This window comes from Bubalus kerabau, chromosome 4 (assembly GCF_029407905.1).
Source record: "Bubalus kerabau isolate K-KA32 ecotype Philippines breed swamp buffalo chromosome 4, PCC_UOA_SB_1v2, whole genome shotgun sequence".
Taxonomy (NCBI): Eukaryota; Metazoa; Chordata; class Mammalia; order Artiodactyla; family Bovidae; genus Bubalus; species Bubalus kerabau.
Genome location: NC_073627.1, coordinates 22,668,826 through 22,695,845, shown reverse-complemented (window position 1 = coordinate 22,695,845; position 27,020 = coordinate 22,668,826). Strand labels below are relative to the sequence as shown.

The following is a 27,020-nucleotide window of genomic DNA, read 5'->3' as shown; positions in this document are numbered from 1 at the left end:
GGACCACACGTGCCTCCATCCCCCAGTGTCCAGGTTGCAGATAATCAATATTTCTGCACAAATTTGTCTCCATGGTCAACAGCCAGCCAGGCTCCACAAACAATGATAAAGGTAGCATATGCCAGTATGAAATTGTTATTAAAATGAGATACATGTTAAATTTTATCCAGGTCTTTCACAATAAACTTCAATGTTGCTTCCCCATGTAGAAGATAGATATAAGTGGAAACCAATTTGCATGCATGACTTAAATGACCATGACCTTGACACCAGATTTCTGCTTTATTTTTATCTTTCAGTTTGGAAATCCTGATTGCCACAATTGGTGAAAGTTCCACTAGCTTGATATTTTAATCCTCCTCCTCCCTCCCAACACTACACACACACACACACACACACACACACATCTGAATTCACTTATTTCTCAGTCTCCGCTCTCCAGCTCAGATTCCTCAGCCTGTTACCTTCATCTTGCCAGTTTCCTACAGCCCTGAACTTGAGCTAACTTAAAGCAAGCTTCCTAATCTGGGCATCAAAAGATCTGAGTCAGCAAAACCTTTGAATCTCAAGGCTGTGCCTCGGGCCTGGTCAATAGAACTGGGGATCACAGCACAGGGATAGGACCCTAAGGACATGAATGTTTACTGGGAATTTACTCTCTTTCAGGGGCTTCCTAATTGGCACTAGTGGTAAAAGACCTGCCTGCCAATGCAAGAGACATAAGTGAGGTTTCAATCCCTGGGTCAGGAAGATCCCCTGGAGGAGGGCATGGCAATCCACTCCAGTATTCTTGCCTGGAGAATCCCATGGACAAAGAAGCCTGATGGGCTACAGTCCAAAGGGTTGCAAAGAGTTGGACATGACTGAAGCGACTGAGCACATACTGTGTATCAGGCATTGGGTTAAGCACCTTTACCAGCATCATCTCATCCTTATTTAAAAAGCTATGAGGTGGGTCTTATTCTCCCCACTTTAAAGATTAAGAGTCTGAAGCTCAGACAGGTCAAGCCACACACTGAGGGCTGAGGTTCAGATAGAGGCTGCCATTCAGATAGAGAACTGCTGCTGTTGTTGTTTAGTCACTAAGTTGTGTCCCATCTGTATGTGACTACTGGAAAAATCAGAGCTTTGATTACATGGACTTTTGTCAGCAAAGTGATGTCTCTGCTCTTTAATATGCTAAGTTTGTCATAGCTTTCCTTCCAAGGACCAAGCATCTTTTAAAATTTTATGGCTGTCGTCATCATCCACAGTGATTTTGGAGCCCAAGAAACTAAAACCTGTCACTGTTTCCACTTTTCCCCATCTATTTTCCATGAAGTGATAGGACTGGATGCCATGCTCTTAATTTTTTGAATGTCGAATTTTAAGCGAGCTTTTTCACTCTCTCCTTTCACCCTCATCAAGAGGCTCTTTAGTTCCTCTTCACTTTCTGCCATTAGAGTAGTATCATCTGCATATCTGAGGTTGTTGATACTTCTCCCAGCAATCCTGATTCCAGATTAGGATTCATCCAGCAGCCTCAATCTGAATCTCAGTCCTCAATGTGTGATGGTAAACAGAAGTAAACTTTTTCAAAGCCAAGATTTTTCTGGGACTTGCTTCATATTCTCCCTCTTTTGGTCTTTGAACCATTTTAAAAACTTTAAATACATGCACCCTTCAGCGTGTCATGTTCCAAGCTTTAGTTCATCAGGGCCACCACAAATTTCATTTCTGCTGCTACATGAAATCATCTCACGTAGACGCCAACATTTCTTGCCACTGCTGAGCACATGGTTTAATGTCTTATAAATCTGTCTTTGACCAAGAGAGCAACAAATCTGTCCTGACTTCCTTTAAATTTCAGACCCGTGCTTGTCCCTGCACGTCAAAAAGTGAGAGTAAGAGACCAATACCGTCCAGCACACCTGCCGTGGGCTCAGGTAAGAGCCCATCTCTCTGCCTGGGACACACTCTCATCAAGGTGTCTGTGAGTTTCACAATAACAAGGGACAGGTCTCATCACGATCACGTCTTCTTTTTATCAGTTCTTTTAACTTTAGATACTTCTTATCTGACTTTCCTGTTTTGGATGAGGACTGTGAGATGTTGTTAGCACAGTGACACTCTTTGAAACAAAACAAAACAGAACAAAGCATTTGACTAGAACTGCCATCCACTGTGCTAGTGGTAAAGAATCCACCTGCCAAGGCAGGAGACATGAGACGTGGCTTTGATCCCTAGGTGAGGAAGATCCCCTGGAGGAGGGCCTGGCAACCCACTCCAGTATTCTTGCCTGGAGAATCCCATAGAGGATCCTGGTGGGCTACAGTCCGTAGGGTCACAAAGAGTCGGACACAACTGAAGCAACTTACACACACACACACACACATGCACACGCACATCATCTGCTGTGCTCTGTGCTCAGTCATGTCCAACTCTCTGCAGCCCCAGGAACCGTAGCCTGCCAGGCTCCTCTATCCATGAAATTTTCCAGGCAAGAATACTGGAGTGGGTTGCCATTTCCTATGCCAGGAGATCTTCCTGACCCAGGGATTGAACCCACGTTTCTTGAGTCTCCTGCATTGGAAGGTGGATTCTTTTTTTTTTTTTTTTTTTATGAAGAATCTTTTTATTCTTAGAAACTGATAATGTAGATAATTTTCAAATAGGACAGATGGATTCTTAACCACCAGCGTCACCTGGGAAGTCATCCACTACCCTCTAGTTTTAAATGTTAGTGTCAGCTGATCTGTTTCCCACTCAGCCACTAATTGCTCCTTTTAACATCAATGTCAATCAAATCCGTCATTTTAGCCTGTTTTTTCCCCCAGATTTCCAAGTGTTCTTGTGAAATCACTTGCCAAACATGGGACTGTATTTGAAAGATTATTGTCTTATTTTTACAGGGGAAGGAGGTGGAAATTTGATCATTATTTAGTCAATTCCTATCCTGTGCTCTGTGTGAAAGATCAGAGATATGGAATTTTTTTTATCAATGTTTCTAAGCATCAGTGGATCTCAGGGGGTTAAAATAGTGAGTATCTTCAGCTTAGATCATTTCCCTGGCTGATGACTTAGTGATTAGCCCCCAGAAGCCTCCTTGAGACAACCCCAAAATAAACGTTTTTCAGGGTTATAATTTTACCATTTTATTTCTTTTCCATTTGGTCAGATATTCCTTTAGCCACTACAAGAGTTCTTGGATATCTCTGTGGAAAATTATTATTTGGGCTCCAAACTCTTTTCAGAGAAGGTAAACACTTTATAAAGAGCTGAAATGAGAAGAAAGTCCAAACTAGATAAATGCCCTCAAGAGGCCAATTGAAGGTAAATACTGGGAATCAATCTCTAAATGGTAATACAGTTCTCAATGTTAAATTCAGCCAAGAATCATCTCTATGTTTGATTTAGGCAGAATCTTCTTACCTAACTGAGTATTTTAAAATAGCATTATATTGCCAAGTCTCTGGTGCTAGGGGCACCATTTTAGCCTTTCTAAGGCTTTCCTCTTCCCTTAAAAATGCAATCAGATGTTCCCAGAGCTGGGGAGGCTACTGCTAGCCCCAGGTCCTATGGCTCCTCCCTGGCTTGTCACTCCATCACTGGCCCTCCTTCCTCCTTCAAAGGCACCAGCCTCATTCCCTCCCTTGATGTCCTTCTGTCTGGAATGCCCTTTTCCTCTGGTCTGCAGCTTCTCACTTTCCAGGGTTAGCTCAGATACCACCTCTTGGAAAGCCCAGCCCTGACCATGGTAACTACTATTGCCCAGACCCCATCCATCACCTTGGTTTCCTTTCTTCTAGGTGCTTTCCATTGTTTAAAAGCCTCTTCTTAAATAAATAAAGAAAATAAAATCCTCTTCCTGCTGGACTGGTTTACTCAGTGCATCTTATTTACTGCCTGTGTCCTCCACTGTTCTGTGAAGTCTCGGTGAGCATGATCCTTCCTGTCTTCTTCACTGAGACACTCTGGTGCTGAGAACAAGAACAGGCCCAGGGTAAGTGCTTAATAAGTATTCATTGAACAAACAAATGAATCCAAACATCCTCAGTACTCCCACTGATTGAACTTCTAGGTAATGTTGTTGATGTTGTTTGGTCTCTAAGTTGTGTCTGACCCTTTTGCAACCCCATGGACTGTAGCCCTGGAGAAGGCAATGGCACCCCATTCCAGTACTCTTGCCTGGAAAATCCCATGAATGGAGGAGACTGGAAGGCTGCAGTCCACGGGGTCGCTGAAGGTCAGACACGACTGAGCGACTTCACTTTCACTTTTCACTTTCATGCATTGGAGAAGGAACTGGCAACCCACTCCAGTGTTCTTGCCTGGAGAATCCCAGGGACGGGGGAGCCCGGTGGGCTGCCATCTGTGGGGTCTCACAGAGTCGGACATGACTGATGCAACTTAGCAGGAGCAGCAGCAGCAGGATTGTAGCCCACTAGGCTCCTTTGTCCATGGGGATTTCCCAGGCAAGAATACTGGAGTGGGTAGAGAGATCAAACCCACATCTCCTGCATTAGCAAGCGGATTCCTTACCACTAAGGCACCAGGGAAGCCCAAGTAATGTTGTAGACATGTCTCTTCTATGAACCTGGCCTAGAAGAAATCCATTTCCCATTTCATTCATCTCTAAGTTCCAGAATCTCTCGACCATCTCCAAAGTGTCATCTGGCATTCTGTTTCAAAGGAAGGAAGACTCACGTTGCAGGGGTACTTTAAATGCATGTACCTGGGAGGCCTGGCACAGTGGGACAGGTGTCAGTCTAGGAAAAATCATGATTTCAGCTCCCCTGTGAATGGAGGGAGAAGGTCAAAGCACCATTGGAGGGACTTCCCTAGTGGTCCAGTAGTTAAGAATCTGCCTTGCAATTCTGGAGATGCGGGTTCAATCCCTGGTCAGGGAACTAAGATCCCACATGCTGTGGAGCAACTAAGCCCACTCTCTACAACTGCTGAGCTCATGCACCACAACTAGAGAGTCCATGTACTGCAACAAAATATCCTCATGATGCAATGAAGATCCTGTGTGCTGCCACTAAGACCCAACACAGTCAAATAAATAGTTTCTTTGTGCTGCTTTACAGTCCTCCCACTCCCACTCCTTCACCGGCCCCTTCTCCATTTTACAAACAGGCAAATTGAGTTTTCTGAACATCTGGAGCAAGAACACAGACCGCCTGGCTCTTCCCTTCTCCCTGCATATGTGGCTCATAAGGTCAGCAAGAGGGCCAGTAGCAGCAGGGTAGGGCTTCCAATGCTTGATAAGAGAGGAGCTTTTATCTATTTACTGCCTACTTTTTGCTTTAAACCAGGGAGAACAGGGAATTATGGTCACTCCGTAGATGGAAAGCTGAGAGTAGATTAAGGAAACTTGGCCAAAACCTGCAGGTCAGCGGTGGAACCAGGTTCTCATCTTCCTACCCGTGAAATCCAGCTTTTCTCCCCATTCCAGCTTGGATCTGGTATGGTTGCCTTCACCTCCATGCCTTCAATGGAGCTGTTTTTAAAATTTGTTTATTTATTTGTAAATAAACAATTTATTTATTGTAAACAAACAATTTATTTATTGTAAACAAACAATTTGTTTATTGTAAATAAATAAATTTATTTATTTGTAAATAAACAATTTTTTAAAAACAGCTCCATTGAAGGCATGGAGGTGAAGGCAACCATACCAGATCCAAGCTGGAATGGGGAGAAAAGCCGGATTTCACGGGTAGGAAGATGAGAACCTGGTTCCACCGCTGACCTGGGATTTTGGCCAAGTTTCCTTAATCTACTCTCAGCTTTCCATCTACGGAGTGACCATAATTCCCTGTTCTCCCTGGTTTAAAGCAAAAAGTAGGCAGTAAATAGATAAAAGCTCCTCTCTTATCAAGCATTGGAAGCCCTACCCTGCTGCTACTGGCCCTCTTGCTGACCTTATGAGCCACATATGCAGGGAGAAGGGAAGAGCCAGGCGGTCTGTGTTCTTGCTCCAGATGTTCAGAAAACTCAATTTGCCTGTTTGTAAAATGGAGAAGGGGCCGGTGAAGGAGTGGGAGTGGGAGGACTGTAAAGCAGCACAAGGAAACTTTGGGGGATGGTGGATATGTGTGGTGATGCTTCTCTGGTGTGTACAGTTGTCAAAACTTACCAAACTGCATGCTTTACATGCTACTGCTGCTGCTGCTAAGTCGCTTCAGTCGTGTCCGACTCTGTGCGACCCCATAGATGGCAGCCCATCAGGCTCCCCGGTCCCTGGGATTCTCCAGGCAAGAACACTGGAGTGGGTTGCCATTTCCTTCTCCAATGCATGAAAGTGAAAAGTGAAAGTGAAGTCGCTCAGTTGTGTCTGACTCTCAGCGACCCCATGGACTGCAGTCCACCAGGCTCCTCCACCCATGGGATTTTCCAGGCAAGAGTACTGGAGTGGGGTGCTATTGCCTTCTCCATGCTTTACATATGTGTGGTTTATTGTATGTCAGTTATCCATCAATGAAGCTTTATTTTAATGGAGATAGTGATGCCTATGTATCCCCGGCTGGCACATAGAACAAGCCCGGATGTGGCTGTGGATAAGAGGATATTTGAGAAGGAAGTACCAATACCCACAGCAGTTCTGCTGTTCTGGGCCCTCACCAGCACAAGACCCACAGGCTGGGAGAGCAGCTGGAAGCAGGTGTTCTGGAACCAGACCACCCCACCCGTGAGCAGGTTCCTCTTCCGCAAGTTGGATAATCAAGGTTGTCCCACCCACCAGGCATGGACGTGGGGTAAACCTTCAAAATGGGCGGATGAGGAACAAACAGTGGCCTGAGGCAGCGGTTGGGATTGAGTCTTTTTCAACATCAACAGTATTTTGTATTCTAGGACTTCATGGAGTAGATCCCACCTTGGGTGCACCCAAAACCATGCAAAATTGGCTTCTTGAAATTGACTTGACTATTCTAGAAATAGTCAAGGACTTGGATGAAAAATGAAGGCTCCTGAGAGGAAATGAAGGCTCCTGACAGACTTTATTTTCTTGGGCTTCAAAATCACTGCAGATGGTGACTGCAGCCATGAAATTAAAAGACACTTGCTCCTTGGAAGAAAAGCTATGACAAACCTAGACAGCATATTAAAAAGCAGAGACATACTTTGCCAACAAAAGTCTGTCTAGTTAAAACTATGGTTTTTCCAGTAGTCATGTATGGATGTGAGAGTTGGACCATAAAGAAAGCTGAGCACCGAAGAATTGATGCTTTTGAACTTTGGTGTTGAAGAAGACTCTTGAGAGTCCCTTGGACTGCAAGGAGATCCAACCAGTCCATCCTAAAGGAAATCAGTCCTGAATATTCCTTGGAAGGATTGATGCTGAAGCTGAAGCTCCAATACTTTTGCCACCTGGTGCGAAGAGCTAACTCATTGGGAAAGACCCTGATATTGGGAAAGACTGAAGGCAAGAGAAGGGGATGACAGAGGAATGGATGGTTGGATGGCATCACCGACTCAACGGACATGAGTTTGAGCAGGCTCCAGGAGTTGGTGATGGACAGGGAAGCCTGGTGTGCTGCTGTTCATGGGGTCACAAAGAGTTGAACATGACTGAGTGACTGAACTGACTGAGAACAATTCTGTTAATTTCTTCAACAGAACAATGGAACAAGACTTCTGGACCTTAGCAGCTATAGGATTTTCCAGAGCAAACGGCAATCCCCTCAGGTGGATATTCCACATTTTCTTGGTCAAGTGGAGGTCGTAGGTGTTTCCAGGTTGCTTCTGCTCAAGGTCCTCCCTTGAGCCTCTTGATAATCCATCCTGTGAGTGACTCCTTCTCAGAGCCACCCATATATAGCTACCCTCAAAAGGGAACTAATGCAGGTGCCTGTAAGGGACAAGAGGTTAAAACAGGCATCCAGGAGGAGAGATGTGGAAGACCATCCCACATTCCTTACCCCACATCTTCCCACATTTCCCCACAGAAAATATTCTTTTCATTGCTCACCACAAGGCTCCCCATCACATTCCAGTCTCTATGATTCCTCCTTTCATGTCAAACTCATGCTACTCTGGGCCCTAGAATTCCATGAGCAAGCAGGGAAGAGGGACACCAGGACTAATGGGAGAGATTAGTCATCTCTACAGAAGGGAAAGTTAGTCTTGCATGACCCCCAGCTCCACATTGAAAAACAGGAGTCCAGGTTACACCAGTCAAAGGGAGGGAAAGAGGACCTAAGAGGAAGCTGGGAATATACAATCTTAAAATTAGACCCAGAGCCCAAGAATTAGTATTCAAGGTTAAAAGGGTCAATGGCAATAATACTAAGGCTTGTTACATGTATGGAGCTTCTCTGGTGACTTTTTTTTCTTTTATTATGTGTATGTATGCCATGCCTCCAAGTACAGGGACCATCATAGCATGAGACACCAGCCCCAGGTGCTCTCTCAAAGGAACAGTCTGAAATTTAAGGAAGTAAACAACATCTGATGCTGTCATCTGGTGAGTAAGACTTGTCCCAGCCTCGTGTTGCATGTTTCACGTGGAGGGAAGAGACGGGTTGGGAGGCAGTTCCCAGGTTCTGGTACTCTTGCTTCTGGGCTATGGCAGCACTGTGTCTAGGAACTGACGACCTTGGTGATGGTGGGCTGAGGCCCCCATGGAAGAAAGAAATTGATCTTAAGCCTGGAGAGCCCAGAGTTGAATGGAAGGACCTTACCTGTGAGAGAGCTCTCTTTTTCTCTTCCTGCCTCTTTGTTGCTGCTGAAAGACAATTTAAGAAACTAGAGAGTTTTTTAACTAGAACTAGAGAGTTCCAGACCCATTTATTTCTCTTCTTATTCTAAGCAAGCAACATTTATTAATAATGATGATGTGACTTTCTATGTGGATTTGAGACCTATCTTGTATCCATGTTAATCATTTTGGAAGTTGATTTTTTTAATATTTTCTACTGATTCTTCTCTACCAAATTCTAAAGAATTGTTTTGTGCATGTGGTCCTCTGCCGATATTTCAGCCAGTGATCCTCTCTGCTGAAAAGGGCTGATTCTCAAATCTTGGAGTAGATTAGAAACATCTGTTCTCCGTCCTACAGGACTCTGGTCCCTGAGGGCAGAGTGGTACATGATGCTCTTGTTCCCTTCCTGTGATTCTCTCAGATTCCCTCTGAAGAACTTGACAGAAAATGCTTGCAGATACTCTCCGGTGGATTTGTCATCCCTTTCCTATCATCTTCCTCCAAAACACAAAATCCACGGCAAAGGGAGATACCTTTGAGGGTAGTTTGGACAGTAAGGAGATGAAACCAGTCAATCCTAAAGGAAACTAACCCTGAATATTCATTGGAAGGAATTATGCTGAAGCTGAAGCCCCAGTACTTTGGTCACCCGATGTGAAGAGCTGACTCATTGGAAAAGACCCTGATGCTGGGAAAAATTGAAGGCAGGAGAAGGGGATGACAAAGGATGGGATGGTTGGATGGCATCACGGACTCAATGGACATGAGTTTGAACAAACTCCAAGAGATAGTGAAGGACAGGGAAGCCTGGCATTCTGCAGTCCATGGGGTCGCAAAGAGTCAGACACAACTTAGTGACTGAACAACAGACCATCTATTGGGGTGATGACTCCTTCATCTGATGGGAAGAACACTGATTCTGTTTTATCTACAGAAGACACCCAATTTTGAAATGAATGAATGAAAAGGACAATTACTATTTTTGTGCCAGAATAAGAATTTATTAAGAGATTAACAAGGGATATTTATCACTTCTCCAAAGACCAAAAGAGTGACAAGGAAGATTTCTTCCAATTATGTTCAGTTTCACAGCTTGCCTACCAGCTCAATCATACTTAATGTAATTATTTAAAATCACAGATAAGTATTTGCTAGAGCATAACACATTAAGCAAATATATCATTGTGAGCATAGACATTACTTGATCCTGCTGTAGATTTCTTCGTGGGACTCAGAAGACAGACTGAGCCATTGGTGGACTTTGCAGCCCCTTGTGTTAAAGGATCTAGCTGGGAATTCAGTGGAAGCTGATGCTGGTTGAAGGCTGGTCCCAGAAGTGGAACTGAGATGTGACTTTAGAGCCCTTGACCTCTGGCTGGCACTGAGGCCTCTAGTGCACAAAGGTGTTGCAAGGTCCACACCGAGCACGTGAGACACAAGGATTGGAGATGCAGGGCCCGATGGGCCTTTCACAAGCGTTGGTTGTGGCACATGGGTTGCAGGGGAGCCTGGAGGCAGAACACCATTACAGCATGTTACAGGGAAGTGAAATGAAGAGTTAGAAAGATACAAAACACACTTTGTATAAGAGTATTGTATTGCTACTTCCTCCCAGTGCCTCCAGTCAAAAGCTTGAAACTATAAGTTAATTTCTATCAAGAAGATCTTTCATCCTCATAGCCACCTCACGAGCCCCCAAGGAGAACATTACTAGCCTCCTACTCACTTGCAGTCCTCACTGTCCAGCAGCCCACGGTATGTGTTGATCTCACACTCCAGCCGGGCCCGCACGTCCAGCAGCACCTGGTACTCCTGGTTCTGCCGCTCCAGGTCACTCCTGATCTCCGCCAGCTGTGACTCCACGTTGCCGATCAGGCACTGCACCTGGGCCAGCTGGGAGCTGTAGCGGGCCTCCGTCTCCGTCAGGGTGTTCTCCAGGGAGTCTCTCTGTCAGAGGGAAGGGGAGGAAAGTCACAGAGCTGCTCCTTCAGGGGCTTCTCCATTGCTTCCAAACAAGTCACAAGCTCCAAGAGTTCAGGAGAGGGTGGTCTGGAGGGCATCCCAGTGTCCCTGACTCCCCAACCTCACCTCCTCACCAGGAGTCTCATCAATACCCACCAGGTTGTGCTGGGCCTGAAGCTCCACCTCCAGGGCATTGACCGTGCGTCTCAGCTCGATGATCTCTGCCTGGCAGGACTGCAGCTGCTCTGAGCTGGACACCACCTGCTTGTTCAGCTCCTCAGTCTGAAACACCAAAGGGCAGAAGACAGGATCAGACCCTGCCTGAAGGGCCCCAAGGGGCTGAGGGTCCTGAGAGACCACGTGCCGAGATGCTCACCTGCCTGATGTACCATTCCTCCACGTCCCTGCGGTTGGTCTCTACCAAGGCCTCGTACTGAGCTCTGGTCTCATTGAGCACACGGTTGAGGTCCACAGTGGGGGCGGCATCCACCTCCACGTTGAGGCGGTCTCCCAGCTGGCTCCGCAGGGTGTTGACTTCCTGGTGGAGGAAGGGGACAATTCAAAGTATCTCAGAAGATCCTGATGCTCTCTTCTGGGAGAGTGCAATTCCATTGGTGATTATTCTTAAGCTTTCAGAAGCCCCATTCCCTCTGATCCTCTCATTAACTGGGTTCTATATTCAGTGAGGAACCTGTGTCTTCTACTTTACAGAGTGCTTTCAAGTCCATGGCCTCTTTCCACCCTTGTACTCAGTATACCAGTCCTTACTTGGAGGTGCAGTGGTTTGGACTGAGTTGAGATGCACTAGACCATAATTTTAAAAGCCCGAACACCCAGTCTAGTGTTCTTGCCAGTATACCATATAGCCTATGGTTTGAATCTTAGCCATGAGTTTAAAAAGAAAAAAAAAAAAAAAGGATAGAGCCCAGCTAAAGAGGAAGCAAAGAATGCATACTTCATAATCTGCCATCCTGGGACAGAATACACCTAACTGGTCATTTCTTGATTTCACCAGTTTAGCTTTTGATAAAGGAAATAGTTATCTGCTCATTTCAAGGCTAACAAATTGGATCTCATGCCTACCACTTTCTAGACTAGACGCTTTTAGAAACCTCAAGTGCTTCATCTGTAAGATGAGGACTATCTCTGGAGTTCTAAAGCACTTAGCACAGTGTTTGACACACAACAAGCACTCAATTAATATTAACTATCACCATTTACATTGTTCTGGATTTTAAAATTTGCACAAAATATCTGTCTTCTTTATCATGCAACTAATGAAGCAATGATGTGAGTGCTTTTCTGCGAATAACAGAAGGAGCTCTGAATGAGTAGAGTGGGCTTGTGTTTCCAGCTCAGCCCTCTCTGCGGGGTGGTCTTGCTGGTGTCCCCAGTGACTAACTGAAGAATTGGGGTAAAAGATTTCTGTGGCCCCATGTGCTCCACCCTGGGAATGGAAGAGGCTGTGGGTGCTGCTTGGCTGTTGACCTTTCCTTATTACTGAGCTTGCCAACTTCCTTCACCCTTATTCTCACCACCAGCAGAAAAACCCTTGCTTCCTATCAGATGACTCATTCTCTACAAATCCCTTTTTGTTTGGAAAACATTCCTTGGCTCGTTGAGCCTCTCCCGCACCCCACTGTGGTTGAAAACAGGCCTTAGCAAGTTTGGTCCTGTTGGGGAGCTTCACCTGCTCGTGGTTCTGCTTGAGGCAGATCAGCTCCTCCTTCAGAGACTCCACCTGGGCCTCCAGGTCAGACTTGCACAGGGTCAGCTCATCCAGGATCCTACGCAGGCCATTCAGGTCTGCCTCCACCAGCTGCCTCAAGGACACCTCTGTCTCGTACCTATGATGCAGAGAATCAGGGTCAGGCCTGGCCTTCACTCTAGTTTGGTTTGATTTGTCAGACATCTGGGAGCTGGGGCTTGTGGTTTTTACAGCCATCTCATTGACTCAAGTTTTCAACATGGAGCCAAAGCGCCTGGAGGAAAAGGCACTGGTAAGAATTGATGCCTTTGAACTGCAGTGCTGGAGAAGACTCCTGAGAGTCCCTTGGACAGCAAGATCAAACCAGTCAATCCCAAAGGAAATCAACCCTGAATACTCATTGGAAGGACTGATGCTGAAGCTGAAGCTCCAGTATTTAGGTCCCCTGATGCGAACAGCCAACTCATTGGAAAAGTCCCTAATGCTAGGAAAGATTGAGGGCAGAAGGAGAAGAGGGTGTCAGAGGATGAGATGACTAGATGGCATCACCACCTCAATAGACATGAGTTTGAACAAGCTCTGGGAGTTGGTGACAGAAAGGGAAGCCTGGTGTGCTGCAGTCCATGAGATCACACAGAGTCAGACATAACTGAGCAACTGAACTGACTCATTGGAAGGACTGATGCTGAAGCTAAAGCTCCAGTATTCTGGTCACCTGATTCATTGGAAGGACTGATGGCTGGATGGCATCACCAATGCAATGGACATGAACTTGGGCGAACTCCAGGAGATGGTGAGGGACAGGGAGGCCTGGTGTGCTACAGTCCCTGGGGTCACAAAGAGCTGAACATGACTGGGTGACTGAACAACAACAAGTATTTTCTAATAAATGAAGAGATAGTGGATTTAATGTGATAAAAGCCCATAAACCATGAGATTTCCAAAATTAATATACTTCCTCCAGTCTCCTAATTGGATTCTATGCTTAGTGGAGCATCAGGGGACCATGACTTCTACACTGGATGGGATTCAAAGATGTCCTCTGAAAAGAAAAGCAGGCAAGGAGTCTGACTCTGGAGAAGGGTTGTCCGAGTTCTGGTTAGCAAAACACCAATACAGTATACTAACGCATATATATGGAATTTAGAAAGATGGTAACAATAACCCTGTGTACGAGACAGCAAAAGAGACACTGATGTATAGAACAGTCTTATGGACTCTGTGGGAGAGGGAGAGGGTGGGAAGATTTGGGAGAATGGCATTGAAACATGTAAAATATCATGTATGAAATGAGTTGCCAGTCCAGGTTCGATGCACGATACTGGATGCTTGGGGCTGGTGCACTGGGACGACCCAGAGGGATGGAATGGGGAGGGAGGAGGGAGGAGGGTTCAGGATGGGGAACACAGGTATACCTGTGGCGGATTCATTTTGATATTTGGCAAATCTAATACAGTTATGTTAAGTTTAAAAATAAAATAAAATTTAAAAAAAAAATATTCATCATAAGTTAAAAAAAAACAAAAAAAAACTTTGTCAATGTTTGTTGTTATAGAAGACAGGCTAAGAGGAAGGAGAGTAAAGAGGCAAGACAACAGCCCCCTTGCCCACTCACTTGGTCCTGAAGTCATCTGAGGCCAGCTTGGCATTGTCAATCTGTACCACCAACCTGGCGTTCTCAGACTTGCTGCACAGGATCTAGAAGACCCAAAACATTCTAGAATGAGCTTGGTTATCTTTAGTTAACAGCATCCCTACTAATTCACTTACATGGAAGAAATAGAATGAGAAATCACAGTGGATCTTATATTAAGATTACTGCTCATGTGCAATAGTTGCTCAATATTAGAGAGCTCAAACTTGAGGGAGGAAGAATGCAGACATATGCCAGGAAAGTATCCGTACATACACAGTTTTTCCTTTTCTTTCCTAATAAGAAATATTGAGAAGCTGATAATAATAACTAACATTATTTCCCTTTAAAAACCTACTCTATGTCTGGCATGGTTGCAGGAGCTAAAGATACAAAAATGAGTAAGCACTAAATCCTGCCCTCAAGAAACTTTCAATTCAATGGAGAAGATAAATATGTCGGCTAGCAATTGGAGGGGCTTGAGTCAGAGACAGAGCCATGTGCGCCCAGCCATCCTGGATAGCTGGGTCCTCCTAGGGAGCTTACACTTTTTCTTGTTCTAATCAACTATTCTATGCTCTCACTGGGCACTGTGCACTAGGAGAAGCCCAGAGGCTTCTAGGTCAAGATGATGGAGTCAGGATAATTAAGTACCCAGAAGAGGACATCAACAAGAGGTCAGAGCAGCCAAAAGCCTGGATAAGGGAGAAAGAAATTGGCCCAGTTCTTACAAAAAGTCTCGCTTTCTCAGCTTCCTTCTTGGGCTCAGTCTTTTCTCACACCTCAGGGTAATAATTCCAGAGTTGGTGAATACATGGAAGCATTCAGAGGCAGCTTTTAATTACAGCTTATTTATGCAAAGTGCTGCTACCTCCACAAAGGCTAACACTATGCAAATACTCAGATATAACAGTCCTGGTCCTAAAACAGACCCTCAGGAAAACAAAATGAAAAAGCAAAATGGCAATCGAATAGCTTATATTGTTCCTTAACCATATCTCGGATTCCCTCCCTACAACTTCCTGCTGGAGACAATGGAGTGCCCAGCCCCTCACCTTCTGCTGGAGCTCCTCGATGGTCCGGAAGTAGGACTGGTAGTTGGGGCACACGAGGGGCTCCTGCTGCTGGCTCCGCTCCAGGATGCGTCTCTCCAGCTCCGCATTGTCCCGCTCCAGCTGTCGCACCTTCTCCAGGTAGCTGGCCAGCCGGTCATTCAGGAACTGCATGGTCTCCTTCTCATTGCCATTGAAGGAGCCCTCGCAGAACCAGTTGCAGCTGCCCACATTGGCGGGGATGTTGCAGGCCCCGGGCAGGGTGGTACCACAGCAGCTGGGGGGCACGCAGGGCCTGGAGGAGCAGCTGGAGCGGAAGCTCAGGTTGGGCAGGCAGAAGTTTAAAGACATGGTGCTGGAGGGAGCGAGGTGCCCGACTGAACACAAGAGTCCAAGTTCACCAAGCCAGAGTTGTGAGTCTCCTTCCTCTTGGGAGCATTTATACCCCCTCTGCAGAGGGTGTGGATGTGGAAGACAACCCTTCTTTTCTTACTCATTTGGTTGTCAAAAGCCCCTCCCCTTGGTTTGCTGTTTCCTCAGAAGAGTCCCTCAACTCATAAAAGACTTTACTTGGGCTTCTTGCTAAGTCAGAACTCCTCTTCCATGCTGGGCATCAGTGAAATAAGAGCTTCATGGTGTGGCTTCAAAGGGCTGGACTCATGAAAGCCCTGACCTTCATTACTGGGGTGTGGTCTGTCCAGGGACACTATTGCTTCTTCTCTTTCTGGCTTGACAGCCCTGACTCTGTGGCAAGTCTCTGGCTCTTCTTGCTGAGATGGACAAACAACCCTTACCCATATATCATTCGCTAAGTCAAATTCCAAATTCATGGTTTTAGAAAGAGGAATAGATTCTTTCTGTGCTGTGCTGTGCTTTGCTTAGTCACTCAGTTGTGTCCGACTTTGTGACCCCATGGACTGTAGCCCACCAGGCTCCCCTGGCCATGGGGATTCTCCAAGCAAGAATACTGGAGTAGGTTGCCATGCCCTCCTCCAGGGGATCTTCCCAACCTAGGGATCGAATCCAGGTCTCCTGCATTGCAGTTGGATTCTTTACCATCTGAGCCACCAAGGAAGATCCTCTCAGACCATTAAAATAGTTCCTAGTGGTTTTGTTTCCTAATGTGATAGGCATATCAGGAACCATATCCATAATCATGTCAATCAACAAAATAGCAGATGGTCACCAGGATCAAAGTTCATACAGGGCACTGTGAGAAACAGAAGACAGGACCAGGGCTGTGGTCAGAAGGAGCTCATATTTGTTGAATACCTGTACTAGCCCCAAGTGGTACTAGACACTCTTCACAATCATGCAGTTATTCCCATCTCACCATGACCCTTCAAGGTACCTGATTATATCCCCATTGTACAGATGGGCAAATGGAGACATACAGGACAGGGATTAATATATTGTGAAGCCAGGATTCCAACACAGATCTCTATTCTTTCCATCATACCATGCTGCTTAAATAAATGAACTACCTCTCTCCCTAAGTTATCTCTGCCTCATCTCTTAGCTTTCATTTCACTTTGAGCATAACACTGCATGACTTATATGCTTATCTCTCCATGTATTTCAGTCCACAAAAGCAGTTGTCATTCAGTTGTGAAGTTGTAGCCAACTCTGCAATCTCATGGACTGCAGCATGCCAAGCTCTTCTACCCTCTACTATCTCCCAAATTTTGCTCAAATTAATGTCCATTGAGTTGGTGATGCTATTCAACCATCTCATCCTCTGCCACCCCCTTCTCCTGTTGACTTCAATCTTCCCTGGCATCAGAGTCTTTTCCAATGAGTCAGCTCTTCACATCAGGTGGCCAAAGTATTTGAGCTTCAACTTCAGCATCAGTCTTTCCAATGAAAATTCAGGACTGATTTCCTTTAGGGTTGACTAGCTGATCAATGCTAAAGGAACTGATCACTCCTTGGCTCAATGGGGGACTTCCCTAATGGTCCAGTGGTTAAAAATCTGCCTGCCAATGCAAGGGACAAGTATTCAATCCCTGATCTGGAAAGACCCTACGTGCCACACAGCAATTAAGCCCATGCACAACTAACGAGCCTGTACTCTAGAGCCTATGCTCCGCAAGAGAGTCTACTACAATGAGAAGCCTGAGCACCTGAGCACCACGACTAGAGAGTAGTACCAGCTCACTGCACCTAAAGAAAGCCTGCCTGCAGCAACAAAGATCCAGGACAACCAATAAATAAGCAATTATTTTACATGTAGCTGAATGGGTTTTTTTAAAAAAACAATCTTGCTGTCTACAAGAGATCCACTTCTGATCTAAAGACACACACAGAGGGGATGGGAAAAGGTATTCTGCACAAATGGAAATAAAAAGAAAGCTGGGGTAGCAATACTTACATCAGACAAAGTAGACTTTAAAATGAAGACTGTAACAAGAGACAAAGGACATTATATAACAATAATGAGATGAATCCAGCAAGAAGATATAATACCTGCTCCCAACTTAGCAACACCTAAATACATAAAGCAAATACTAACAGACATAAAGAGAGAAATAGACGACAATACAATAATAGTAGGACACTTCAGTACCCCACTTATATAATAGATAGATCACCTAAACAAAATATTAATAAGGAAACATTGGCATTGAATGATATATTAGAGTATATAGACTTGATAGATGTATACAGGACATTCCACCCCAAAACATCAGATTCATATTCTTTTCACATCAACATGGAGCATTTTCCAAAATAGATTATATGTTAGGCCACAAAACCAGTCTCAATAAATTAAAGAAAATGGAAATCACATCAAGCATCTTTTCTGACCATAATGATATGAGACTACAAATCAGTTATAAGAACACTGAAAAAAATAGATATGTGGAGTCTAAACAACATGCTACTCAACAATCAAAGTATTACTGAAGAAGTAAAAGAGGAAATCAAAAAGTACTCTATGACAAGTGAAAATGGAAACACAACAATCCAAAATTTATGGGACACAGCAAACAGTTCTAAGAGGGAAGTGTATTGCAATATAGACCTACCTCAGGAAATAGGAAAAATCTCAAATAAACAACATAACCTTCTACATAAAAGGACTAGAAAAAGAATAAAGTCCAGAGTTACTAGAAGGAAGAAAATAATAAAGATCAGAATGAAAATAAGTGGTATAGAAACTAAAAAAAAAAAAAATAGAAAAGATTAATGAAATTAAAAGCAGTTTTTTAAAAATATTTTTTAAAAATCTATAAAACTTTAACTAAACACATCAAGGAAAAGGAGAAGGCCCCAAAAAGCCAGAAATGAAAGAGAAGTTACAACTAACACCACAGAAATACAAATTATCATGAGTTTACTAAAATTAAACACCAAGAAATTAAATGGCCAAGAAGAAATGGATAAATTTCTAGAAACATAAAACTTCTCAGATTGAAGAAATAGAAAATCTGAACAGACAAATTGCAAGTAACGAAGTTGAATCAGAAAAAAGCAAAAAAAAAAAAACCCTCCCAACAAACAAAAGTCCAGGGCCAGTTGGCTTCACAGGTAAATCCTACCAAACATTTAAAGAAATTTGGTACCTGCTTCTCAAAATATTATGAAATATTGAAGAGGAAGGAATGCTTCTCAATTTTTTCTACTAGGCCAGAATTACCCTGATACCAAAATCAGACAAAGGCACTACAAAAAATTAAGTTACAGGTAAATATCGTTGATGATCACAGATGTAAAAATTCTTAACAAAATATTAGCAGACTAAATTTAACAATATATTAAAAGGATCCACACCATTATTAAGTGGGGTTTATCCCAGGGATTCAGAGATGGTTCAATATCTCCAGATCAATCAATATGTTATACCACATTAACTAAAGGAAAAATAAAAAGCATGTATCATCTCAATAGATGTAGAAATGGCTTTTGACAAAACTCAACATCTATTCATGATACAAAATCTCAACAAAGTGGGCATAGAGGGGAACATACTTCTACTTAATAAAGCCCATATATGATAAACCCACTGTTAACCTCATACTCAGTGGTGAAAAGCTGAGAACATTTCTTCTAAGATCAGAAATAAGACAAGGATGCCTTTTGTGCCACTTTTATTTAGCATATTATTGGAAGTCTTAGTCATAGCAATTAGATAAGACAAAAAGAAAAGAAATCTAAATGGGAAAGGAAGAAAGAAAGCTTTTGTAATTTGTATATGACTTTATACTATATATAGAAAACTGTACGGGCTTCCCAGGTGGTGCTCATGGTAATAAACCTGCCTGCCAATACAGGAGACATAAGAAACGGAGTTCAATCCCTGGGTTGGGAGGATTCCCCTGGAGGAAGAAATGATAACCCACTCCAATATTCTTGCCTGGAGAATCCCATGGACAGAGGAGCCTGGTGGGCTACAGTCCATGGGGTAGCAAAGAGTTGTACACAACTGAAGCGACTTAGCACACAGCACACAGAAAACCCTATAGATGCCACCAAAAAATAGAATAAATGAATACAGTAAAGTTGCAGAATACAAATCAACACATATAAATCTGTAGTGTTTCTATACATGAAAAATGATCTATCAGAAAGAGAAATTAAGAAAACAACTCCATTTATAATTGTATCAAAAATAATAAAGTATCTAGGAATAAATCTATCAAAGAGGTGAAAGACCTGTATGCTAAAAACTATAAGACTTTGATGAAAGAAATTGAAGATGATACAAATAAAGAGAAAGATATACTGTGTTCATGGACCAGGAGAATTAATTTTATAAAGATGTTCATATTACCCAAAGATATGCAGATTCAATGCAATCCCTATCAAAATACCAACAGAATTTTTCACAGAACTAGAACAAATAACCTTAACATTTGTATAGAGCTACAAAAGACCCTGAGAATCAAAGACACCTTGAGAAAGAAAAAATCTAAAGTATCGTGCCTTTTGACTTCAAAATTTACTACATAGTTACAGAAATTAAAACAGTATGGTACTCACACACAAACAGAAATATAGATCAATGGGACAGAAGAGAAATCCCAGAAATAAGCTCACACTTATATCATCAATCTTTGACAAATGAGGCAAAAATTTTCAGTGAAGAAAAGAGAGCCTCTTAAATACATGGTGCTGTAAAAACTGGGGAGCTACATGCAAAAGAATGAAACTGGAACATTTTATTACACCATATCCAAAAATAAACTCAAAATGTAATCAATAATTAAATGTAATATCTACACAGAAAAAGAAACCATAAACAAAATGAAAAGACAACCTATGGACAGGAAGAAAGTATTTTCAAATGATGCAACTGATGAGGGCTTAATTCCCAAAATATATAAACTGCTCATACAACCCAATATGAGAAAACAAAAAACCCAATCAAAAAATGGGCATAAGACCTAAATACAAGTTTCTCCAAAGACATATAGATGGCCAACAGGCATATGAAAAAATGCTTTACATTGATAATTATTAGAGAAATGTAAATCAAAACTATAATGAGAGGGCTTCCCTGGTGCCTCAGTGGTAAAGAATCTGCCTGCCAATGCAGGAGACACAGGTTTGATCCCTGATCTGGGAAGATCCCACATGCCTTGGAGCAACTAAGCTGGTGCACCACAGTGTAAAGCCCTAGAACCTGTATTCTGAAACAAGAGAACCCAGCTCAATGAGAAGCCCAAACACCACATCTAGAGAGTAGCCCTCTCTCGCTGCAACTAGAGAAAAGCCTGTTCAGCAATAAAGACCCAGCAGAGCCAAAACTAAAATAAACAAATAAATTAATTTTTTTAGAAATTACCATGAGATATCACCTCACCACTCTCAGGATGCCTACCATCAGAAAGACAACAAATAAGTATCAGTGAGAATGTGGATAAAAGGGAATACTCATATGCTGTTGTTGGGAATGTAAATTGGTGCAGCCACTGTTGAAAACAGAATAGCAATCACTGAAAATTTAAAATAGAACTACCAAAAGATCCAGAAATTCCACTTCTAGGTATTTACCCAAAGAAAACAAAAACACTAATTCAAAAAGATATATGCACCCCTATGTTCACTGCAGCATTGATTACAATATCCAAGATACAGAAGAAACCTAAATGTCCCATCAATAGATGAGTGGATAAGAAGGTGTGAAAGATACTATTCAGCCATAAAAAAACAAAAAGGAAAATGTGCCATTTGCAACAACTGGGTAGACCTAGAGGCTATCATGCTCAGTGAAATAAGTCAGAAAAAATACAACAAATACTTTACCATCCCACTTATAATCGGAATCTAAAAAAACAGACAAACAAAATAATGAGCCAACAACAGAAACAGAGTCACAGATACAAAGAGCAAACTGGTGGTTGCTAGAGGGGAGGGGTTTGGAGGTTGGGCAAAATGGGTGAAGGTAATTAAGAGATACATATTTCCAGTTATAAACTGAATAAGTTACAGGATGTAATGGTGGAATAGAGTCAAGAATACTGCAGTGATTTTGTATGATGGTCACCGGACCTGTGGAGATCATTTTGAAATGTATTTGATTGTCAGATCACTATATTGTACACCTGAAACTAACACAATATTCTGGGTTAACTAACTTCAATGACAGAAAGAAGGAAGGGGAGGGAGGGAAGGAAGAAGGGAAGGAGGAAGAAATGAAGGGGAAAGGACAAAGCAAGGAAATGGGGAGCCATTGAAGGTTCTAAGGACAGGAGTGATGTAGTTTATTTCTGATAAGCATTGTATGCAATTTTGATTAGCATTGTATATTTTCATACAAGAAATCTTCAACAAGTCCTTGGAGTTGCTAGACTAGAATTCATGAGATGAGTTGGGGATGAAAAGGGCAGATACAAACCTAGTACAGATGTGAGAGTTGGAGAGAGAGCCAAAGGAGAGTATATGAGGAAAAAAGCAACAAGGGGCTGAGGACCAAATTTGGAGGAATTTCCCAACCAGAGAGCAGGCTGGGAGAGCAGACCTGCTCACAGAAGGTCAGGGAGGAGAGGGCTTCAACATGAAGGTGAAGGTCAAAATTGTCAAGGGCAGTAAAGAGACCTCCTAAGATGAAACCATGGACAGACTTGGTTATGTCCCCAGGACATCTCTAAGTTCACACAGGTGCACCGACTGTATACGGCACCCAAGTTGTTTAACACCCAAAATGAGCCTTGGTAAACTGACACTTAAATACCCAGAGTTGAGATGTTCATTATTTAGAAAAGTGCTGCCACCATCACTTTGTATACCTGATTATAAAGCTTTAGTCTTACCAATATAGAGTTTTTACAATAATTAGAATGTGTGTTAAGCAGTTTAAAGATGTCAAGCTTGTTTGGATTTGATGATTCATAATAGTGATTTGGGACTAATTACCCAGGACGCATAAGCACTTGGAACTGCCCATGTGTATAACTTTACTTCTATTTTGTCACAAAGCATAAGATGAGACGTATTTGATATCCTAAAGGGAGGCAATGAGGAAAGAATTCAGTTGTGTGCCTATATACATTGCCCAGGAAGAGGAGAGGCTCCTTATTGTCATCCAAGCCAGGGACAGAACAGAATTTGGAGAAGGATGCTTGCAGCAGAGTCCAAGCATCTCTGCTACAGCTGCTGATCAAAGACTGCTTTGCACTTGGCTCTTCCCTTCTTCCCTTCCACTTCCTAAGGTAGATCCCAAATGCCAAAATAGTTAAAAGAGGGGGGAACTTGGAGCAAGTAATGTCAGGGATCTTAATGCTCATTTCACCCAATCCTCTCATTTTACAAATGGAGAAACTGAGGTTCAGAATGGAGAAATGGCTTGTTTAGGGTAATATAGTTAGAACTCAAATCTGCTGATCCTCACTGTATTTCCAGCCCCAATAACCATGCTGCAGAAATGTTGAATAATTTCACAACAATCTGATCTGCCATTACCTCAGGGCAGAAATCAAAGTCAGTGAGAAAAAATAAAAATGAACAAAATCTTGTTATCCATAGATAGACTCTGTTGAAGAAGAATGAAGGATGAGTGTGGAAGTAAGTAGAATTCAGCAATACTGAAGTTCCTTGTTGTCTCCCTGATTCCAACTATTATTTCTACATCAATGACACTATTATATCCTAACAGTTTGGAGCAATTCAGCTACAAGTATATCCTGTCACTTGGAAGAACTCAGAATCACAACAGTTCAAATGATGGTGACCCTACTCAAGAGCTTTACACTTACCACAAATAAATATCATCATAACAAACTTTAAAATATGATTTTAACAATGATAATTGAGAGATAAATAGAACCACACCACAGTGATGACACTGGATGCTTTTAAATGGTAAGATTATGAATGCTTTTCTTTTCCTTCTCTATACTTTTGTCCTTTCCAAATTTTTCTGAAAATGTATATATTAATTACTTCCTCACAAGAAAAAGAAATAAAATTTACATTAAAAACCCCAAAAGGAAATTCTTACAAGTCCTCTAAAGAAACAAAAATTTTTAAAGGACACAAGTAAAGATCCTAGTCCAAAACGATCAGTAAATCGCACTCAAGCTTGTCATTCTGGAAATAAAGTCTCGGTCATGATTGGCATTCACACCTTTGTGATTACTGCTGACTTTGCCAATTCCAAAGGTGAGTTATTAAAAAGTGATGAAGGGAAAATAAGCTTGCTATGGGATCAGACAACCTGTAGCTCATGAACTGACTGATGTGAGCTTCATCAAGGGAAGCCTTGTCAAGATCTGAGCTTCATGTCAAGAGAATGCAAAGAGGCACCACCCTTAGGGAAATGTACTGCCAAGTACTGCAAGCCCATTCTAAGAAAATGAACCACTTTCTTAGAACAGATTTCCCCCACACATATAGATGGTGATGGAAATTCTTTTATGGAAACAATGTCTAAGTCAGATGAAGCCTAGAATCTTAGAATGTTGGAGCTACCAACAGCCCAAGTGGTCATCTCATTCAACTCATTGTTTTACAAATGGGAAAACATTGACCCAAAGAGGGAAATGACTTGCTCAAGCTTACACAGAGAATCTGTGAAAGAGCCTAAATTGAAAAAGAGTAAATCAAATTCGAGAAATGAGAGACCAGGGTCAAGTCCTTTGGTCTTTATGAGGGAGTCAGAACTCAGACCAATGAAGAAACATCTCTCAAAAGACTGCACCCTTAGTGAAAAGGTGACCTAGAAATCTTTAAAAGATGCTCATTACCACAGGAAGACTTTTTTTAAAAAAGAAAGAGAAAGAAAAAACTGGGCTATCTCTTCCTGGGCTCTAAATTTAAACGTGATGCTACATAAAAGCAGTCAGTCACAAAACACCACGTACTGTGTGATTCCACTCACAACAAATATCTAGAATAGGCAAATCCATAGAAACAATGATGTTTGCCTAGGCCTGGGGGTAGGGAAAATGGGGAAGGGCTACTAATGGGTGATGAAATGTTATAAAATATAAAAAGTATTGAATTAGATACTTTATATAGGTGAACTTTATAGTATAATAATTATATATATACAGTGGACCCTTGAAAAACAGGGCTTTGAACTTCATGGATCCACTTATATGTGAATTTTATTCAACAGTAAATGCTGCAGTGGGCCTCCCTGGTGGCTCAGTGGTAAAGAATCCACCTACAGTACAGGAGACACAGATTTGATCCCTGGGTTGAGAAGATCCCCTGAAGGAGGAAATGGCAACCCACTCCCGTATTCTTGCCTGGGAAATCCCATGGACAGAGGAGCCTGGAGGGCTATAGTCCATGGGGTCACAAAGGGTCTGACACAACTGAAGAGACTAAGCACATAATAACAAAAGTGACAAGATAAGGGTTAAAGTCACAGAGCAGATCAAATGTGAATTCAACATTAAGCCTTCCCGGTTAACTTTCATGAGGCGTCACCCCTGTATCTGATCAGCTGCCTAAGGCTCCACCTCCTGATACTGTCACATTGGAGATTAGGATCTCAACATATGAGTTTGGGGCACAAAAACATTTGGTCCATAGCACTAGTTTTATTGTTCTTCGTAGCACTTACCACTTGAAACAGTTATGCTTATTTGATTCTCTTTTTTAATTAATTTATTTTAATTGGAGGCTAATTACTTTACAATATTGTAGTGGTTTTTGCCATACACAGACATAAATCAGCCATGGGTGTACATGTGTTTCCCATCCTGAACCCCTCTCCCACCTCCCTCCCCATCCCATCCCTCAGGGTCATCCCAGTGCACCAGCCCTGAGCACCCTGTATCATGCATTGAACCTGGACTGGCGATCTGTTTCACATATGATAATATACATGTTTCAATGCTATTCTCTCAAATCATCCCACCCTCACCTTCTCCCAGAGTCCAAAAAACTGTTACTTACATTTGTGTTTATTTTGCTGTCTCACATATAAGGTCATCGTTACCATCTTTCTAAATTCCATATATATGTGTTAGTATACTGTATTGGTGTTTTTCTTTCTGACTTACTTCACTCTGTATAGTAGACTCCAGTTTCATCCACCTCATTAGAACTGATTCAAATGTATTTTTTAATGGCTGAGTAATATTCCATTGTGTATATGTACCACAACTTCTTTATCCATTCATCTGCTGACAGACATCTAGGTTGCTTCCATGTCCTGGCTATTGTAAACAGTGATGCAATGAACATTGGGGTACACGTGTCTCTTTCAATTCTGGTTTCCTCAGTGTGTATGCCCAGCAGTGGGATTGCTGGGTCGTATGGCAGTTCTATTTCCAGTTTTTTGAGGAATCTCCACACTGTTCTCCATAGTGGCTGTACTAGTTTGCATTCCCACCAACAGTGTAAGACGGTTCCCTTTTTTTCACACCCTCTCCAGCATTTATTATTTGTAGGCTTTTTGATAGCAGCCATTCTGACCAGCATGAGATGGTACCTCATTGTGGCTTTGATTTGCATTTCTCTGATAATGAGTGATGTTGAGCATCTTTTCATGTGTTTTTTAGCCATCAGTGTGTCTTCTTTGGAGAAATGTCTGTTTAGTTCTTTGACCCATTTTAAAAAATTTTTTTCATTTATTTTTCTGGAATTGAGCTACAGGAGTTGCTTGTATATTTTTGAGGTCAATTCTTTGTCAGTTGCTTCATTTGCTATTATTTTCTCCCATTCTGAAGGCTGTCTTTTCACCTTGCTTATAGTTTCCTTCATTGTGCAAAAGCTTTTAAGTTTAATTAGGTCCCATTTGTTTATTTTCGCTTTTATTTACAGAAGATCCTGCTGTGATTTATGTCAGAGAGTGTTTTGCCTATGTTTTCCTCTAGGAGTTTTGTAGTTTCTGGTCTTACGTTTAGATATTTAATCCATTTTGAGTTTATTTTTGTGTATGGTGTTAGAAAGTGTTCTAGTTTTATTCTTTTACAAGTGGTTGACCAGTTTTCCCAGCACGACTTGTTAAAGAGATTGTCTTTTCTCTATTGTATATTCTTGCCTCCTTTGTCAAAGATAAGGTGTCCGTAGGTGCATGGATTTATCTCTGGGCTTTCTATTTTGTTCCATTGATCTATACTTCTGTCTTTGTGCCAGTACAATACTGTCTGGATGACTGTAGCTTTGTAGTATAGTCTGAAGTCAGGCAGGTTGATTCCTCCAGTTCCATTCTTCTTTCTCAAGATTGCTTTGGCTATTCGAAGTTTTTTGTATTTCCACACAAATTGTGAAATTATTTGTTCTAGGTCTCTGAAAAATACTGTTGGTAGCTTAATAGGGATTGCATTGAATCTATATACTGCTTTGGGTAGTATACTCATTTTCACTATATTGATTCTTCTGATCTATGAACATGGTATATTTCTCCATCTATTTGTGTCATCTTTGATTTATTTCATCAGGGTTTTATAGTTTTCTATATATAGGTCTTTTGTTTCTTTAGGTAGATTTATTCCTAAGTATTTTATTCTTTTCATTGCAATGGTGAATGGAATTGTTTCCTTACTTTCTGTTTTCACCTTGTTAGTGTATAGGAATGCA

At 42.2% G+C, this 27,020-nt stretch overlaps 1 protein-coding gene across 1 annotated transcript; it reads right to left on the bottom strand.

The window, feature by feature from the left end:
• Positions 1 to 9,705: 9,705 nt before the first annotated feature.
• On the bottom strand, positions 9,706 to 15,392 carry LOC129651228 (keratin, type I microfibrillar, 47.6 kDa). Its single transcript, XM_055579928.1, has 7 exons — positions 15,045 to 15,392; positions 13,972 to 14,054; positions 12,339 to 12,495; positions 11,025 to 11,186; positions 10,805 to 10,930; positions 10,413 to 10,633; positions 9,706 to 10,194 (listed from the first exon to the last, which is right to left on the bottom strand). The coding sequence occupies exons 1-7, from the start codon at positions 15,390 to 15,392 to the stop codon at positions 10,077 to 10,079; spliced, it is 1,215 nt and encodes a 404-aa protein (XP_055435903.1). The 3' UTR covers positions 9,706 to 10,076.
• Between the last annotated feature and the right edge of the window lie 11,628 nt (positions 15,393 to 27,020).